The 20,549-nt window shown below is 29.1% G+C and overlaps 1 protein-coding gene across 1 annotated transcript in view; it reads left to right on the top strand.

Annotated features, from left to right (window-relative positions):
- The first annotated feature begins 1,218 nt into the window (after positions 1–1,218).
- LOC108748464 (calcium/calmodulin-dependent 3',5'-cyclic nucleotide phosphodiesterase 1A-like) overlaps positions 1,219–20,549 on the top strand; it is a 362,329-nt gene continuing 342,998 nt past the window's right edge. Inside the window, 2 exon segments of the mRNA XM_018486652.1 lie at positions 1,219–1,242; positions 1,593–1,787. Of these exon segments, the coding sequence (XP_018342154.1) occupies positions 1,763–1,787 (25 nt within the window). The 5' untranslated portion in view covers positions 1,219–1,242; positions 1,593–1,762.

The following is a 20,549-nucleotide window of genomic DNA, read 5'->3' as shown; positions in this document are numbered from 1 at the left end:
GTACATATAATTATATATTTATGATTGATATATATCATAATCTCTTTTCTTTTCGCGATTTTTTAACTATAACAGTTGAAACGTTTAGAAAGATTTTACCTTTAATAGATTTAGCTAAAAATTTATAAAACAATTAGAAATTAAAAAAATATCTATATATTTTTTGCAATATTTCCGTATGAATTTATATTGTGAGGACTATTTGTATATGTCAATTGTATATAGTACATATAATTGTACATACATATAATTATACATATATAGTACATACATTGTATATAACAATCGTATATACTTAATATTATTTTATTTCGCGAGTGAAATTGAAGCTTTTTGAAGGAAAATTTCGATTTTATACGCATTTTATTTTAGATTAATCAATTTCTTTTTTTTAATATTGTTTATCAGTTTTTGTATTTACTTACTTCAGGTTATATATTGACAAAAATAAGAAAATAAAATAAGAAAAAGATTTGATTATGTGTTAACAATATGAAAGAATTTGGTTTACAAATTTTTTTTAGCCATCCATCTATCCCTTTTATTAGTTAGTTGTTTAACTAGTTAAATTCTAACATCTAATTTACGTACATTATTGTAAATAATATTTCCTTTATTATTTCTGTTGCAAAAGTTTTTTCGATCACGTTTCTTAGCAATCTGAAACCATTAAGCACACGTTTTCAATCTCAAAGTATCCCTCACTTTCTTTTTTCATCATATGAGATTTCCTACAGATTTCAATTTGATTCATTTTATAGTACTTTCTCTATCTTTCGTTAATAATTCGCAACTGTTTCGAAACCACTGCAATAGACGCTCGGAGACGTCGGTCAATTAACTTTTTCATACATATTTTTTCTTTTTTTTTATCGAGATGCGATATAAATTGGTGACACTTATTTGTGAATGCAATTTCCACAGTCATAAAACATATGATGATTTGTTGTCACTTGACTATCTGACAATTGATTTTAAGTCGTACTCCTGAAAATTATTTAAAATATTTTAATTTTTTTTCTTAAACTCAGTTTCTTTAAATATTAATTTTTTCCATTAAATAATTATTTAAAAATATCGGAAAAGTGTGTGTAAAATATATGTATAGGATATTCTCTCAGTACTTGATTTTATATGATACGAAAGTCAAGACAAATATAAAAAGTTTTATTTTAAATTTAGGGGCCTGTACGTGCACAATAAAAAGAAGATAACCATATTATGTATAAAGAAAGAATATGTGTAAGTGCATATATTATTGCGCATAAATGTCAAATTTGTTTGTGTAATTTGAATTAAATCACTACACACATTACATTATACATATCACGTCACACTAACACAACAGATTTTTCGGCTTTTATCGATTTATCGCGACTTTGAATTTCTTCGTGGTTTACATTGCGTGATCTATTAAACGGAGATGGACATATAATATGAACAAATCGAAAACACTCCCATCCTACATTAGTTTAGAATTTTTTCATTGTCGCCAATGGTTCCATTAATTTGAATAATTCGAAAAAGAACGATCGATCAATTTGGAATAAAATTTTCTTATTGTATTATTATGTATTGGATTCTTTTACCAGCAAATCTGGCATCGATGATTAGTTCATTTGCGACAGATGCGCACACTTTTCGAAAAGTTGTTAAAATCGATACGTGCGCTGCGGCTCAAGATTGGTCAAAGTTGGAAAGTTTCGTGATGCAGTGATTCGAAGAGACGGTAGTGAGCTTTATTTCTCATCTTACAAAGGAAATGGACAAGGACAAGAATGTAGAAGGTAAGAGAGTTATTTTAGACACTGTTCTTATTTCCGAACACTATCGATGACCTCTCTTGAGCCATCACGTATCTGGTCTTATAAAGATAAGTCTTTTTTTTCTCATCCTCCTCCTCTTCCTTCTCTTCATTCTTCTCTTCCTCCTCCTCTTCCTCCCCTCCTTCTCCCCCACATCCCCTCCACCTCCCTTATCCCCCTCTTCCTTCCCTCCCCCTCCTCTTTCTTCCCTCCCTCTTCCCTCTCCTCTCTCTTTCTCTCTCTTTTTCGTTCTCTTTCCGTTCTTTAGATGAGTGTCATCGTATTCCTGTAGTGATGGCTTACTAAAAGAGAAGATATTTCATTGTTTTTATTTTATTAATATCTAATAACATCATATCCATACTGTATTATCTAATCTTTATTCTTAATTTTACATTGTCTCTACAATATGTTTGTTTTGAATATTCTTAACAAATTGAAAATCTATGAACTTATCAAATTAAAGACAGAAATTCTTTGTAGTACTTATTCCAAGTTTGTTGTGACTTTCCATATAATATGCATGTTGCATAAGATATTTAAAAGACATCTTTTAGACATAAGACATCTAAATGATATCTTTCAGATATCTTATGCAATATAAATGTTATCTAGATTTCAGATAATACACATTTAAATAAAGAAATCGTATCATATTGTTACTAATACATATGGAAAGTTTAATATTTCTATATATTTTATATTAATATTAGTTTTTAAGAGAAATTAATTTTCTGAATGTTCAAATAAACACACATAACATTCTATTTGTTTTCGCGTTTATGGATAAAAAATTTTAGGCTTTTAAATAAAGTTAGATTTGTGAATAAAAGCGCAGCTGGCAATCGTAAGAAAGTTATTATATACAGGATGTTCTTATGTTTTGGCATCACTCATCCTGAGCAGGTAGAGCGAACTAAAATGAATCGAAAATTCCTTTATCATTTTGCGATTTTCGCAATAGTTAACGAGATATTAAATATTAAAAATCGCTAAATATTGGTTTTCAATAATTTTTTACTCAAATACTTTCAACTTTACAGAAAAATAGCAAGAGATAAAAATTGTTTATTTTCTTCTTATAAAGTTCTGAGAATTTTTTCAGAATTTTTTAGTACCATATTTTCTCATGGTGGTAAAAATAAGAAAATACAATACTAAAAAGTTGATAAAAAATTCTGAAAAAATTCTTAAAGTTCTATGAAAAGCAAATAAATTATTTTTGTTTGTAGCAATTTTTCTATAAAGTTGATAGTATTTTAGTAAAATTATTGAAAACCAATATTTAGTGATTTTTAGTAATTAATATCTTGTTAACTATTGCGAAATTGCAAAATGGTAGAGCACTTTTCGATTCAGTGTAGTCCGCTCTCCCTGCTCAAAATGGGTGATGCTGAAATTTAAGTATAATACCCTGTATATTATATCATGAGGTAGTTGACTCTTCAGGATCGTTCGATTCATTTGTAATGAACTAACATTGTAATTATGTATAGGGAAATCGTCGATAAGATTTATTTTCGGAATTATGTTTATAAGTTCATGCTCAAATCTACATTTTCGTTTCTGTGTTATTTCGGGATTGTTCAAAAATATTTTTTCACACAGTTAGGGTAATTTTGGTATATACACCGCATCTATCAAAAACTTAATTTATTAAGTTTTATTATTTACTATATTTAAAGTAAACGAACTATATCAGTAAAAACTTTGTACTGTCTACTATTATGAAAAAAATATTAGAAATCTCAAATATTTATACTTCGTATTAAAAAATAAACTTTTTTAAATCCTTGTATTTTTATATCCCATAGGGGTGGAATATATGTATAGTCTCGGATTGGACTACTCATAAGGGAAGGGGAGATATATCGGCTCATGAAAAATTTACAAATAATACATATAAATAAGACGTAAAATGACATAATAACTTATAAAATGCGTTTAGAAAGTTTTATTAAGGAATAAGAATAATAAATATGTATATTCAATCTGCGCACTTTTTGTATGCATGTGGGCATAAATCCTGCCCGCTAAAAATGCCGTATATCCCAAACAGATGGGATATACAAGACAACAAACTAAACAAAGAATACAAGAACAAAGTACTTGTATTTTACACAACATACTTTACTATTCCTCTACACTCATGTATCACGAAATGACCACTAAGTCTTTTGCACGTTCTATAGTAATCATTTTATGTAGATTATAATTTATGATGATGCTACTTAATAACACAGTGACAAATCGATTCGACTCACAATAATTTCATTAATATTAACAGTAAGAGAAAACTGAAATTGTTAACACTATACTAATATAACATAAAGACATGTAACTAAGTATAATAGTTGCGGGAAAATTATCCCCACTCCTTCTATTTTTTCTGACTTCTGCGGCGCAAATCTTAGCGTGGCGTATTTGCCGGAGTTACCCTATGCAAAAATTAAAACTTTGATCGATACAACCTTGAATTTCCAGAAAAAATTGGAAAAGCTATCCTTTTCAAAATCCCGAAATAATGAGTAATGTTTTTAAAAATGAGTATGTATATAATGTATCAACAAAGAAAGGATTTTTAAGGATTAGCAATTTTTATCAGAATTAGTGTATGCATAGAACGTAAATGAAAATATATCGATTATCTTGCGTCCCCCATCTGTTTTAGTCAGGTAAAACAGTAGCTCTTTCAACTACTTTTTAAATCGATGCATTTTTTGGTTGATTAGTAGATTTGTTGAACAGAATGACTGATTATAAGAGAAATCAATAAAATAATTTGTTCGTGTTATATGTACTAATAATTGTATCGTAACAGTTTCGATATATGTATTATTGAGCAATATAGGTATATGTATATATTATTTTGAGTAATGTAAAAAATATTTCATTTATGTTGCCAAAAATATGTTCTGCTTTCATAAATAAGCACGTATAATCATAAATTTGAAATTGTAATGAATTTAATGATTGTGATTGGAAATTAGTTATGATAAATTATAATATTACATTATCGCAATTTATTCATATTCATATTTAGGAATAGTACAGGATATCAAAATATAATTCTTTGTATTCAAATTTATTGAAAAATCGAAAATAGTAATTGAAGAAAATTGATTGAAAAATTATCTATTGATTCTTGAGATGCACTTCGAGTTATATCAGGAAATGTACATAAAATTTAATCAAGTTAAAATTCGTATCAAGTATTTATATTTGTTTAAAATTTTTTTGTTTATATTATTAATATGATAGATTGTTGATTCGTAATATCTATTTTTTTTCTTCTTCTTCTTCTTCTTCCACTATAGCCTGCGGCTTGTTTGTACTAATTTACGTCGCCTCTTCTTGTAATGTGGATATATCTCCGAACAGAACAGATCTATCTATTTTTGTTTGTTAAAAGAATTGTGTTATCATTTAGGATAATCGTTTACAAATCAGAATAAATTAATATAAATAATAGTGCTAAAAATATTCTTTTATTATAAAATTTTGAATAATTTAGCAGTATTATTTAAAACTAGTATTATTTAAAAAAATTGAGATATACCGAAAGATTTAATTATATCAGAGCAATGACAATTATGTTGAAAGAGCATGGTCGTATTTATTTTTACGAATTAGTGAAATCTTGTTTTATTAAAACAGTATTTGTTATACAAAAATTATATGATTTAGTCGATAATGCAGACGGTTTTAGGATCCCCTTAATAGTATGCGATTAGTGAAATCTAAAATTTTACTATTAATAATATTACCTTATAATTGGTTTATACTATATAATGTGCGAAAGAGCTCGCGCATATGTTACCCAACATAATTATGAATTATTCAAATGCTTGTAAATCACTAATGCAGTCATCATATAAATGGCAATCAACTTGTTCTGCAAATGCGTAATATTCGTATACATTTTACTGCAGTAACAAATATAAATACAAATACATTAATGAATTGAATAATGAATTTTAATATGATATTTGTAATAATTGTTGGCCTTAAATATATGCGAAAATTTTAGTATAGGTAGAATTTACGAGTACACTCTTATATAATAAAAATATAATTGTCATATATTTTTTTGTTAAATATTTTATATTAATTTGTGAATATTTTTATAAAATATTTAGAAATTAAAAATTAGATGTAAAAAAAATTACAATTAAATAATAACACTAACAAATTCTGATTATTAATTACATTAATTATTAAATTATCAATTACATTTATTATTAGATTCATGACTTTCCTCGTACAATTATTATAACTTTACATAGTTTAAATGAAATAATTATACTGTAAATGTAAAAAAGTCCATAGAATTTTATTTAATTTTAGTTTTCTATTAACTTTATTACATATTGTATCGATGCATCGTTCCTAAAAGAAGTATAAAATAAGTAATAACAATAATTATATTAGGACTCTCGAATTTTAAAACAATAACAAAAAAATAACTATAATAGACTAATGAGAGTCAGCATCGATAAACGGCGCAATTATTTAGTGAACAATTAATAATCAGAAATTGGATTGATGTCTTCTTTATTTTGAACGTTTCGACTCTCTTTGAAGCCCTGCTCAGCACAGATATCATATCTGTGTGACACGTCGTTGTACACGGACGTATGTTCTAAAAATGTGTGATCTATATATTTGATTTTAACAATTCTACTTTTTAAGTTTTAATATGTTCAAGAAAGCTTTAGTGCAGTCTTCATGTTCCATGATAATTAACAACACTACATCTTTGTCAATTTGCGAGTGACTTAAATATTATGGACATGTGAGCTAATTATTCTTGTATCATTCTTACTGAGGAGAGCTCCAAAGAGAATCGAAATATACAAAATAAAGAAGACATAAACCCTATTTCTGATTATTGATTGTTCACTAAATAATTGCACCGTTTATTGATGCTGACTCTTATTAGCCTATTATAGTTATTTTTTCGTTATTGTTATAAAATAAGTGTAATCTTTTTATTATTAATATGATATTTGAATCGTATATTTATCATACTTCAAATTATTATCTCCTACAATTTATAAAAAATCAATAATATGTTAAGGTTATCCATAATGGTCACCTAGTGATCACCTAGGGGCGCTAGCATTCCTTTGCGATTTTCTTTACGACCAAATCTGCAGATACCATAGCTTACGTCGGTAAATTATCCACTGTTGGGATTAATACATGCAAACATTAATTTGTCATCAAAAAAGTCTCATTATTATTAGATGTATATCATTATTCACTGCAAGTATTGGAAATCTATAATATACGTAACGTAAACTATAAATTTTCAATATTTGTAGTGACTAATACTAATATTTTATCATTTCTATTATATGTGTATATATAATAAGAAAGAAGAAACTGATTTTTAAATGTTAATTATATAATTATTATATAAGGCGAACATCATGATAGCATTAATTAAAGTATAATAGAATTTATTATTTGAGTTTATTTATTAAAATGGAGTTTATTTATAAAATTCCCCGATTTGCCAGTACAATCTTTGCTTCTTATATGTTTTTTTTATACGTTACACGCTTTAGGATCCCCGTAAGGGGATCTAAGTCGTCTGTATTACTAATTAATATTATATAATTTTTGTATAATAAATACTTTTTTTTCTTTCTCACAGATTCGAAAATCCTTTTTAATACTCATTAATACGTGTGAAGTGGAGTTTATGCCGAAACGACAAACAATTTTTCTTAATTAATTTAAATTCTGAAATTTTTTGTTGTTTTCGGCATAAACTCCACTCCACAGACAGGTATTAATGCATAAAAGAAAGTCACTGATACCGACAAGAAAAGATGTGATTTTACTTTTTTGTATTTCTCTAGCAAATGTATTTACGTCGTATTTTTTGTAGTTATACGTTAAGAGGACGACCTCTTGCGTAAAAATTTCACCATGATGATGTCGTCATCTATTAGAAAAGTACCAAATCAGGATGCGCAATTACCCGCTGCGCACAATTCTCCCACTTTTCCCTAATTTTTTCATAAGATAAGCAAAAATGAGCGTCTGACTGGGTTCCAAAACTAACACAGTAGGTAATCTACGTATTCCTATTCTTTTTCTTTTACAGGAATTATCTGCATAGAGTACCTATAAGTAAATGTATATAATATATTCTAGAATCTTTTCATTTCCTTATAAAACATTTTATTAAATTATATTTTTTTATTGAATTATATGCATATTTACTTTATGTTGTTCTGCAAAATGCAGATATGTAACGCGATAATTTTTCAAGACTTTTTCCATATGTGCACGATTGTCTTCAGCTTCAATAGAGCTATTTGAAACTATAAAGCAACATTATAATGATTAAATTAGCTCATAATCTATTTTACAGACAGGTGTGGCGGTTTACGCTGCATCCCAATTTTATATTTAAAATCATGTTATGAAAAAACTAAGAGAAAAAATAATATAAATAAAACTGATTTAAGAAATTACAAGTATTAAAAATGACGTATTATCAATAATATAGTCACTATTATTTAAACTACGCAATTTGCAAACAAAAAAATCGTAAGAATTTTATTTTTGTATCATAGAATTAGTTTTTAGCGGATTTGATGTAGAAATAAGCCACAAATACACGAATTATGAGTTTGTACGTCTTTAATTAGCTAAACAGATCATGATTTTATTAGTATTAATAAAATGCAATAGTTAGTTTCTGAGAAATAAGGGGATGTTACTTTAGATCTATGTCAATATCGGCTACTTTCCTCTGTACTTTAATTCTAGAAAAGGATTTATAAATCTGTAAAAGAGAAAAATGGCTTTAGGATTCTCTTATTAACACATACACTATAAAAAATACTCAGAGTGAAAAGAACTAAATCTGCGCGATTTGAGTTAAATGAAGTATAATCAAGTCAAAGAAGAATAAAAACCTAATTAGACGAATTACTTCACTAATTAGACGAATAATTTCACATAATACAATATATTGTACTAAAAAATGTAGTCAAAGTATATAATTGACCGAGCTGAAATATGGTTAAGTGTATTTATTTAATATTAAATATTTATTCAACTATATCACAAGAATGATTTAATTGCATAATAATAATAACTGCATCTATATAGAGATCAAATTAATCATAGAGAAAAGTACATTGAACTAATTATTTATGTAATTCACACACACACAATGATGGGGCGGTACAATCATAAGCATATTTACAAAGTTGATTAAATAATTATTGGTAATGAATGAACATGAACGTAATGTAAAAATAATAGGACTTAAAAGTAATAGGAATTCAATAAATTATTGATGATATTTCACGTTGATTTAGAATTTAGAGCGACGGAATGTTTTGTAGAGCTATCAACAGATGGCGCATGTGCTCGTAAGAGAGATTCAACATCTATTTGTTTATAAAGTGAGGATGATTAATTAATGGTCAAACTATTAATCATTTCCATGCACTTCTTGCCACATTATGGCGACTAACATTTTTTTCAGGACGGCTACTAATCAAATCAATCTATGATAGACAGTTTTAATGATTAATTAAATTATTTTACAAAGTAACGAGAGCAAATAAATTTAATAAATTGTCCTATTAAATAAATTATTAAATCTACTTCGTAAACAAAGTAGGGATTACCTCAAAATTGTTAGTATCAACAATTTATTGAGTTCTCGTTTTTGTAGAATAATCCAGTCAAAAGTTAAAGCGTGTCTTCGAACAAGCGACATAGTGTGACACAGTGATTATGTCATCTTTGTTTAACATTGACAAACAATAAGGATGTAATGATCCATTGTTGATCGTGTCATTTGTATCTCTTGTTGAGAAGCACACAAAATCAGTTTGTTCTACTTCAGATTTATTTCATCGTGCTCATAAGTACTTTTATTAACAATACAATTATGTTTGTTTACTATTGGGTCGTCCGGAAAGTCCGTGCGTATTTTCCGGACGACCCAATATAAATATTGAATTTATTTCTATATATTTCTATTAATTTAATGTTATTTAACACAAGAAAGATATTAAAGGAAGTTAAAATAAATAATAATAAGTAAAGGGCAAAGTAAGAGTCGATACATTTCTTTAAAAATTAACCAAAGAATATATTACAATTAACAAGAGATAAAATTACATAAAGCAAAAATAAAATTAGAAATAAGAAAATAATAATAAAAAGTTATAAGTTTCGGCTACCGGATTGAGCCCTCTTCAGATATTAACATGACGAAAAAATCGTAGTACAAAATCAATTATCGCAAATGATCGCATATTCATTACATTCACAGTTCGGGTAAGTCTTGATGTAGAGTTCGACATTATTTCCGTACGATTAAACAGTCAAATGTATTAAAAATATCTTGGCAAAGCTCTAGTTGATAAAAAAGATAAAATAAAAATTTCTTACAAAAAAATATACACGTAAATAAATTAACATACCGGAAATCTAATAAAAAATAAAAATTCATCAGAAATCATATGTAAAATATTCAAACGAGCGTGTTCATAAAAGAATAAAAAACTTTTGGAATATGTACAGAAAGAAGGAACGCAGATGTGTAAGACAGACATTATGTGTCGATTATTATGTATGTTTGGTAGTGCGGATCACCAGACTGAGAGAAGAGACGGACTGTTATTACCAAAAAGTCAAACTTTATTTATGATGAGAATATAAGTTTGTGAAGACCTTCAGTGTCAGTTTGTAAATTAAGACCATTCTTCTGCTTCCTTGAGCATCTCGGAAACCAAACGCTTCCTATAGCAAGGCTCTTCGTCCAAAATTTCGACTTCATCCGATTGGAAATCGTGATCATGCTGTCTCCTATGCTCCATAATGACAGAGCGGCCAGAAGTGTTGTATCTAATGTGATCGCGATGTTCTGTAATCCTGATTTTTAATTGTCTGCCCGTCTGTCCAACGTATGACGCATTGTAATTATTACACGAAATCTTGTAGACCACATTGCTCTTCGATGTATGTGGACAAATATCCTTCTATACTTTAATGTATTATATTTGCCCAATTTATTGGGACTATGGAAAGCTACCCTGATGTCGTTTTTATTGAAACGTTTGAACTTTTCCGTGTGGAAAGGGATAAATGGTAAGCCAAGAAGCAGATTCATTCGCACAGTCATTGTCAGTCAGAACTTTATGTGTTATGTATCCATTTTTAATTAAATTTTTTATACGTTGATTGACTGTGTCAAAAATAAAGGTCAGTGGATAGTCATTGTCTAATGAAGAATTGTGTAAGGAAGTTAAAATGTTTCTTGTTACAACCCCCCCGACAGTTATATTTAACCGCCATATTTAACTCTGAGATTGAATTGATTTACGTCAATTTGAGTTGAATTTCTTGATTTTCTTAAAAGTCTTTTTTTACAATTTAACATATGAGATATTAATACACAATGTAACATTTTTTAAAACCTTCTTAGCTACATTAAGTTATACATTAAATTTCTATTACTGTTGTTATTACATTTAGGACTTAAGTTGATATATTATATTGTTCATAAATCAGCTCTATTCTTAAACTTCACAAACGATCTCAAAAGTATACTTACCATGTAATGTATGCACTAAATCGAGAAATCTTTATATATTGTCCATTCGTTAGCATGTCAAAAATTATGGATATGAGTTGTCTATTGTTTTACCTATATATACATACATACGGTATTTTTATGGAACAATTAAATTGTAACGCGTGATCGTTTCATAAATTGTTGCATCATATTGATGTGTTTAGAAATTTTATAAATAATTTATCTCTAATCGTCATTACTTTTGTTGTTTCAAAGGAATTAGATTATTTGGAAACACGAATAATATTAATTCATATCCTTGACCTTTCAGAAATCTGTCTAAGATAATTTTGCCTCTCTCTCCCTCTCTCCCCCTCTTTCTCCCTCTCTTGCCCCCTCTCTCTCCCTTCCCCTCCCCCTTTCTCTCTCCCCTTTCTCTCCCTCTCCTCCTCCCCCTCTCTCTCTCTGTGTGCGCGCGCGCGCGCGCGCGCGTGTGTGTGTTGTTTATTACAGTCTTGCCAAATATATTGGCTTGAATTCATTGGTTCTAAACACACACAGATAAAATAAGAAAAAAATTAGGAAATTAAGAAGAAATTCAGTTTTATATAATGTATATATTGTAGATAATTAATATAATATATTCTTAATTAATTAAAATATAAGATCGCAAAAATTATCAGAAAAAGTGAAAGAAAATTCGTGTATTGAGAAAATTGAACACGCATACACACATATGTATAATGCTTAATAATCACATATATTTCAAATATTAACTGAACGTCATACGACCTATGATTTCTTTAGTAGGTTATTGTAATTTAATGTACTGACTTTGTGAGGACAAAAATCATTGCACAAACCATATAACTTAATGGATTGCATTTATCCCGAAAATAGAAGTCCAATTAACGTTATCGCAAGATCTCTGTGATTCACCAAAGGAAAATATGCAAGGCAATATGCAACTTTAATCGATTAATGCGCGAGTGGTTGATGACGTTTAAAGAGGAAACGTAATAAACATTGATTTTATGTTAAATTCTGTTTTTCGAGTTAAATATTTGCAAGTTTATGATGTCGCTCTGATGTTTATACATTTTATATTCTTCTTTTCGATATTTTTTAAATTTTATTAACAAATTTTGGCAATTGAAGCACAAGCGTTTGATAATTCTATTTCAATATCTCCGGTGGCTATTTTACTTGAATTTAAGCAAATATGAAAATGTAGTATGCGTATATGTATATTTGATATATCTTCGTGATAAAATATAGATAATGTAACTAGAGCGAGAGACGAAGGAGAATAGATAAAGGAAGGAAGAAGAAAAGGGAGAGGGAGGAGAGGAGGAGGAGGAAGAAGAGGAGACGGGGGGGGGAGAGAGAGAGAGAGAGAGAGTAAGAAGAGAGAAGAGAGAATTTTGTCCGGATTCAGCCAACTTGCATTACTCACATTTCTTCTTACAGACAGATATCGTAAATTACGATTTCATGCCAACTTAAATTTTACAAAAATACGACTCAACGTACTTACTCATGATTCTCTCAATTCCAAGTTGTTCGCAATTTTCTCTTGCATTTATGTATACATCTCTTTCGAGGTCAATGTGTCTCTAGCGACGCCTTTTCTATCCTGCAAATTTACGATCACACCGACGCCAGTTGACGTTCTTAGCGGCTGACTGCAGAGACAGACGGTATTATGCATATCGTCATTTTTATAGTGTAATCACAAATGTGCATAATGTCACATGGTAGACCTGGCGTATGACATATCACTGAATGCTTAAGAATACGTAACAAAGTAGTACGAAAATATGGAGATATTATACCAAACGTATGACATTAATACCAATCGTTAATTTTTTAGATAAGTTAAATCTGCTCGGAAGATTGCTCGCGGTACAATCATTAAGATCATAGAAAGTGGAGAAATGTTATTTAGTGAAAAGCATATCGACTTTTCAGTGTAAGATGATCATGTCATTCATTCATGAATAATTATATATTAATTGTATATGTATTATAGTAATGTGACTTCTGGATGGATGCGCGCGCGTTACTATGTTGCTCATTTATGATTTGCTTAAAAATCTTTAAAGTTTCTGAAAGATTAAGAAGAATTTTATAATTTCTTAAACAAGCGAATAAAATTGATTCGGTTATTTTGAAAACACATTACAAGGATCCACACCTATTAATTTTAAAATAAATATATTTGAGGGTCAATTCTATATGTTTGTTACATTATGTTCGTAATCATGATTTGATCGAAAAATTTGGATGTTTGACACAATCCAAATTTTAGTTTTTATAATTTAATCGTTTGAATACGAAAGACATTTACAAGAAGTTATGCGGAAATTTCCAAGTAAGCATCAATAGGCTTACTCGATAGTTTTTACTGGAAACTGCTTAGTTTCTGTCATAATAATCAAACATTGTATTTTATTGGATTATATTTTTAGAACTATATATAATATAATTAGATTATATTTTTACTTCCAATCGGTAAATTTCAATTAAATAGAATTAAACTTGTGTCTACAAAACAATACGGAAAATATACATATAATAATGATATATCACAATGCATAAGTCATCCGCTTACTGTATCATCATTCGTTCGTTGTCAGTGAGACTTGATCTACTATATAGCGTCTCCGAACGGTTCCTGAGTTGTATCTGTGTCATCACATTAACGAAATGGATAATATACAATTTATTCTCACTAAAAGTAGAGGGATCCAGATATAGAAATTATATTTACACAAACTTTGCTTAAGAATCGATCATCTATTTATACTTTGGTTTCGCTAATATAGTGAATAGGAAGCAACGGTACAATATCTTATGTAAATTGTTCGTGTAATTTTTTTTCTTATTTAATAATGCAATATTTTTAGCGTATGCATATGCGTATTCAGCTATTAGCATTGTTTTTATTTCGTATGATATTAAGGTCATGCGAACGCGTAAGTGTATTCTATGCCAGAATTATTACGGTGCGGTCGTGATTTCATCGATAAAATAAAGATGAGAGGACCGTTCTTTCTGCTGCCTAGCTGGCAAATAGCCGAGAGCGTGTCGAAGGAAAAATGTTCAGAGTGCTCTAAAGAATATGTATGTAGGTATATGCTGTAGAGTGCACGTTTATCTTCGAGATTCAATGATAGAGTTGTGTATTTTCAATTTCAAATCGCTAATAATTTTCTAGTTTTGTAGAAGACTACTGACTACTCGCAGATCAATATTTCTAAATTATTTTTATTAATTCAACATAAAATATTCTCTCAAGTATCGTAATTTTTTTTCAGATTAACACTACATAACGTGTTATATTTTTTTATAAGCATTTTTTTATATGCATCGTGTAATAAAATTGCAAATCACTATTGTTCATATTTGCGTTTTTAATTTCTAAGATGTAAATGCAGTGAATAGAATTTTTTTGTATAATGCATCTTTTAATTTATTGTTGGAAGCGTATATTCTTTCGTGTACTTTTGTTAGTGCATTGCTCGGTTATATCTTTTTGCCAAAATCGTTTTAATTGGATAATATAAAAATATTAAAAAAAATTTTTAACTTTTAATTTGCACCATAATCTTTGAATAATTTGTGTAAGGAATAACAAATAAAATTAGGAAGGGTGTCAATTTTATTTATATTCACGTAAATTGTGAGTAAGAGAGTATCAGATAAAATAAACAATTATTTCAATACATAGTTGCTCACGATTTTCTATTCTATTATTTAGGCAATGTTACTATTAGCCGAGTTTATGTTTAACGTGTTAACGTCTACTCTATTTAATAATTATCAATCATGTCACATACGACGAGGATATGTGCAATCAGATTAATATTTGTTTTAACTAACCGCGAATTATTACATAATAATTATTCCGACTATTTGATATCTGCAGTGATATATGTAACGTATCGTTTACAATTTTACAGCATTATAAGTTGTACGACGTGTTGATTTATTTTAACTTTATTTATTAAAGCGTTTATTATATATAATATAAAAATTTAGGTAAATGTCTTGAGGATTTGATTAGATAACATAATAATTCTTAAATATTGGGTCGTCCGGAAAGTTCGTGCGTATTTTCCGCACGGACCTTTCCGGATAACCCAAGGTTGTCCAGAAAGTCCGTGCGGAAAATACGCACGGACTTTCCGGACGACCCAATAGAATCATCGTGCATCTTGAAATATTTTCGGTATGATCATCATCTATTTCTTTGTTCAAATCTCACAATCTCTTAAAAGAATAGGTTTCAAGGCTGAAATATCTCCTCAAACCTTCGACATTGTCGAGCGTTTCTTGATAGCACGAGCCCAAACATTATCCTTTTCTCTTGACGTGTCTTTATTGATGTTATTTTAGGCCTCGTTTGATATCATTCTCAGTCTTACTTCCTCCATTTATCCGTTGCCTGCGGCCCTTCTTTCCTCGTAGTTCTCATTGCTTCTTCTCCATCTTGAGTTTTTACGATGTCTCCTTCTTTTTTTCTTCACATTCACTTAACGGTGATCCCCTTCTTCTATCTAACCCCTCATTCCAACTCAGCCTCTTTACCACGCTTCCATCTCATCTACTCTCACCTCGTGTATCTCCATTTTCGTACATCTATATCTATCTTTGCTCATCTGTCCCTTGAATTAAATTACACCATGGAGGTCGAACAATTTTGTCCAACCAGCTTTCTATATGCCACAATAGAGCGCGTTCATCCTGTCAGCCTCTTCGACCGCAATGATATCGCCATTTATCTATTTAGCTGGCCGTGCAATTTTATATCGGCCGCCAGTTTACTGTATAACAGTTATTTCATTTCTTTTCCATTCTGACATCTCTCAGGTTGTAGTAATATCGCACTCATCAATTGTGTCAAAATATTATTAATATTAATATTAATTCCATAGTATCCCATATAGAAGATATTTATATTGGAAATATATCTTACAGTTTCGCTAAAAAAAATCATCATTCTTGTAAAATATAATAACGTACAAACATTACCAATGAAAAGCGAACTGAAAGGGAAAAGGCCATTATTGTTACATGGTTTTTTTTTATATTGCTGTTACAAATGCTTGGGTGACAGTATTAAATTTTATTAGTTGTATAAATCCCTTAGTTCTATGCATTTGCAAGGTAAAAAATATACATAGAACGTACCACATAATATGTTATTGAGGAAGCAGAAGAAAGGTTTTAATTGTAAATAAGGATTATATATAATACCTAAATGTATGGATATTAGATCGATACTAGTAAGTATAACATAGGAAGGATGTAATATGAGTATATCTGAAAGAAGTATCTGGTTGTTAAATGAACTGCCACCTTGAATAGAGGTAGTATTTTTGTTCTATCTATTTTGCATTTATCATACTTATTAGCTCTTTTCTTGACACATAATTGAAATAAACGACGATTAGTCAAGATAAATCGCGTGATAATTCCTGGCAATCGGGCTATTTTCTAGACGAATCCGATGTGTAATTCTTCAGATTTACGCAAGTCAAATTTCGATAATATTATAATATCAAGTCTCATAAAACGGAGTGCTATAATAAAGTCAAGAATTATTTCAATCTAGACGTCTGATTTTATCGGCACAAATAAATAGAATCTCTCGAAATTTACGTGTATGATTTTCTAAATATAACTCATTATTTATTTAAAGATAAAAATTTCATACAATTCAATTTATGAATGTTTCTTATATCTACGTATTAATTGTCCCATTACTTACTTATGTCGTAATATCATTATTTATCGATGCAAACTTGATACATTGTGTTTGTTATTGCGTAAAAAGAGTAATAAAATTATTGATTTTTTAATAAACTTTTCAAATTTGTCTGCGTTTGGAAAAGTATCTGTTAGATGAGAATCTAAAATCAGCAAGTTAACGTGGAAGAGTAATTCGTTTATCGATATTACTAGTCGGAAGATTTAGTACGCTGCTTAAAAAGGTCAACTTAGGCCCGTGCTCACATTCGTCTCTCTCTTCGCAGAAAGTGCATACACTCAAATTTGTTATACGAGAACAAATTTCTTACGAAGCAGTGCCTCGAGAGTACTTGCATTCCGCTCGCTCTCGTTCTTTCGTTCTCTTTTCCTCTTTATAACCCTTACAAACGGAGACGTTTACGCGGATTGGCTTTCGTTGAGCCGCACCATCGCACGCTTGCGCAAGCTTTTTCGAGGTGAGCTTTCGAGCTGCATTTGAGTCGCATCGCAGACCGTGGCACGTGGAGTTGCGTCTGTAATCCCGTATCGGAATAAATTCTATATCTTTTATTGCTTCGCTCGTACCGCATGGATATAATCGTATAACCGTTTCATATGAAATTTAGATATAACTGCTACAAAAAATAGACTAATTGTCAAATCGTTCGAGTGATAGGTATGGAAATGTCATGGATTCGTGTGCTTTCTTTTTATGCCACGTGCAAATGAAAATGAAGTCAGTTGGTGTAGTGCAAGCTAATAGTATAATACAAGCTAGTGAAGTGTTGGATATGAAGAAATAGTGTATCTAAAATAATAAAAAATTATATTACACTGTACTCTTTATATATATATATCTATCTTGATATTTTTTTCAAAATTATTTTATCTTTATAGTGACATATAAATTTATTTTTCAATAATTATAATAATTGAAGTTTATCCCTTAATAAATTTCCGAGCGAATCTTGTAGCAAATCTCTATTTGCTACAATATTTCTTCTGTCAATTGGATTAAGATGGATATACTATGCAAAATGTTTTCTTTGAATTCTGATAATTTAAATAATCTAAAAAAATTCTTTGTATTCTTTTATTATTTTCATAGTAATTTTTATATTTAACATAATTTCTGAAATAATAACACGTAAAGACTGTTAGACGTCTATTTATACATAAGGGAAAAATTGATAAATTATGAATGTATTGATAAATTTACAAAAACTAATAATGTAAACATTAATCGCGAATTACAAGATTAATATTTAAAAAAAATTTTTAATATTTAGTTATAATATTTTTTCTTCCACGTTCTCTCTTATTATGTGCATCTTTAAATAATAATTAGCGAGTATTCATGTATTTATATAAATTTATACATATAAATATAGAGAAGAATAAATTCCATCATGACAGAGAAGACAACTCTGCAGAGGAAATTGTCTACAGTTCTGTTAACGAAAGTAGAGTATGGTTTTAATAATAAATGTGTTATACGAAACGCCGGATGTTGATCGACTTTAAAAGATATATATCAAATAATTAAAATAATAACAGCTATAGCACGGATTGATTTAATGCAATCGCACGAATAATCTTGACACAAAAGCAATAAGCTGTTAAGCTCGAAAGTTGCAACAATGACAAAGCATCCCTTCTCTTCAATTTTTATTGTTCTGCCTGTCATTACACTCGACCTAAATTAGTACCATTAAAAATGGGTTCTCGAGTTCTTTTACAAATTAAATTTCTTCAAAACAACAGTTAATTTGATGCTATAAAAGTTTGATTTTTTTATTTAATAAAGCATTTTATTTAATTGTTATGTTTACATTATACGATTTAGTTTTACGTTTTTAATCTAATTTCAGTCATATTAAAAATCCAATTATGATAAAACAAGGAAATCTATAAATAAAAAGTGAAAGTGTGCCGGGAGGAGGAACATAAAAAAATAGCTGAAATAGTAGCTGCCAATGTGAAAATAACATGAGCTTAATTAGAAATGAGTTTAATTATGACATGTCCCTTATTTGTAGAAGCACATATCACTGTGAATACAGTTATCATATAGAGATTTGTCCTGCTTCTCGATTCTCCAAAATGTACTAACAATAAGTATAAAAGATGAAATGTGTGATAAGTTTTTCGAACGTACAAGGACAGTGAGAGCGTTGGGAAATTTTCCAAATCGTTCCGTCGAATGTGTGTAGTGAAATTTTAAATTGACTCGGCAAAAAGATGTGGAAATATAAATGTCATTCTAGGTATTTGTATTCCATACACGCATATGTTTCGATAAATTTTGTAATAAAATAAAATAGACAAAACTTGACATGTATAATCGACTTTACGTATTTATACCGTTGCAAATCATTAACTTTCACTCTTCATTTTTTTTCACCGCAATAGAAATCAATTACGAAGTAAAACAAGATATAAAATAATAGTGAACAGAAAGAGACAAGTTTATTGATATTATAGAGCTATGATGAATGTTGAAAAATTTTGATATTGCAAGGAATTTGGCAAAGTGTATCGAGCAAATTCCTAATCGGCACAATTTATCTATGTGCATTCTATATGTACTTATTGTGTACTAGAGCACTTTTTTATCTATTATATAACATTTTTTAACTTTAATATATTCTATATATTAGTCTAAATATGTACAATTTTACATGTTAATATAATTCTATTACGTCGATGAGTACAATGAAATTATTTAAAAATAGGTTTTTTAATGCATTTTTAATGTCGAATAACTGATTTTTTATTATTTATATGTATCTACATACATATTTTGTTACGCGAGATAGTACTGAACTTAATTTTAATTCTAAAAGATTCTTTTTAAGATAACTGTTTCATCTATTTTCACATAATGTATTTTCACAAAAATTAAATTATGAATGATAGTTTGCCACTCAAAATGATAAATTAATGCCAATTATATTTGCAATACTTTTTTTACATTTTTTAGCAACACACACACACACACACACACACACACACACACACAGAGTGAACAATTTTATAATTTTTTTAAATAACCTTTATTTAATTTATAACATATATATATATGTGCATAATTATTTCATTAATATAATGGCTATTGTACGACAACAGAATAGAAACATTGTGCAGATGTTCAGTATAAATTGGATTGTTCTAAGCGTTTCAAAGTACATGAATACTCGCATCCTGTTGTACACGGGTGCCCAATGTCCTGTCCATGAGCCGGATCCGGTCCGCGCAGCCTTTCAATCCGGCCCGCACCCGCAATCTTATTCTAAAATATAATTGTATTCCAAAAAAAATTCTACATGATAAAGAGCGCGCGGCGAGGAGGCCCGCGGGCAATAGTCAAAATTTAAAATGTGGCTCTTCGAACTAATTGGGCACCCGTGCTGTAGTATATATCTCGG

The sequence above is a fragment of the Trachymyrmex septentrionalis genome, unplaced genomic scaffold, assembly GCF_001594115.1.
Source record: "Trachymyrmex septentrionalis isolate Tsep2-gDNA-1 unplaced genomic scaffold, Tsep1.0 scaffold220, whole genome shotgun sequence".
Taxonomy (NCBI): Eukaryota; Metazoa; Arthropoda; class Insecta; order Hymenoptera; family Formicidae; genus Trachymyrmex; species Trachymyrmex septentrionalis.
This window is presented reverse-complemented; position numbering and strand designations above follow the sequence as displayed.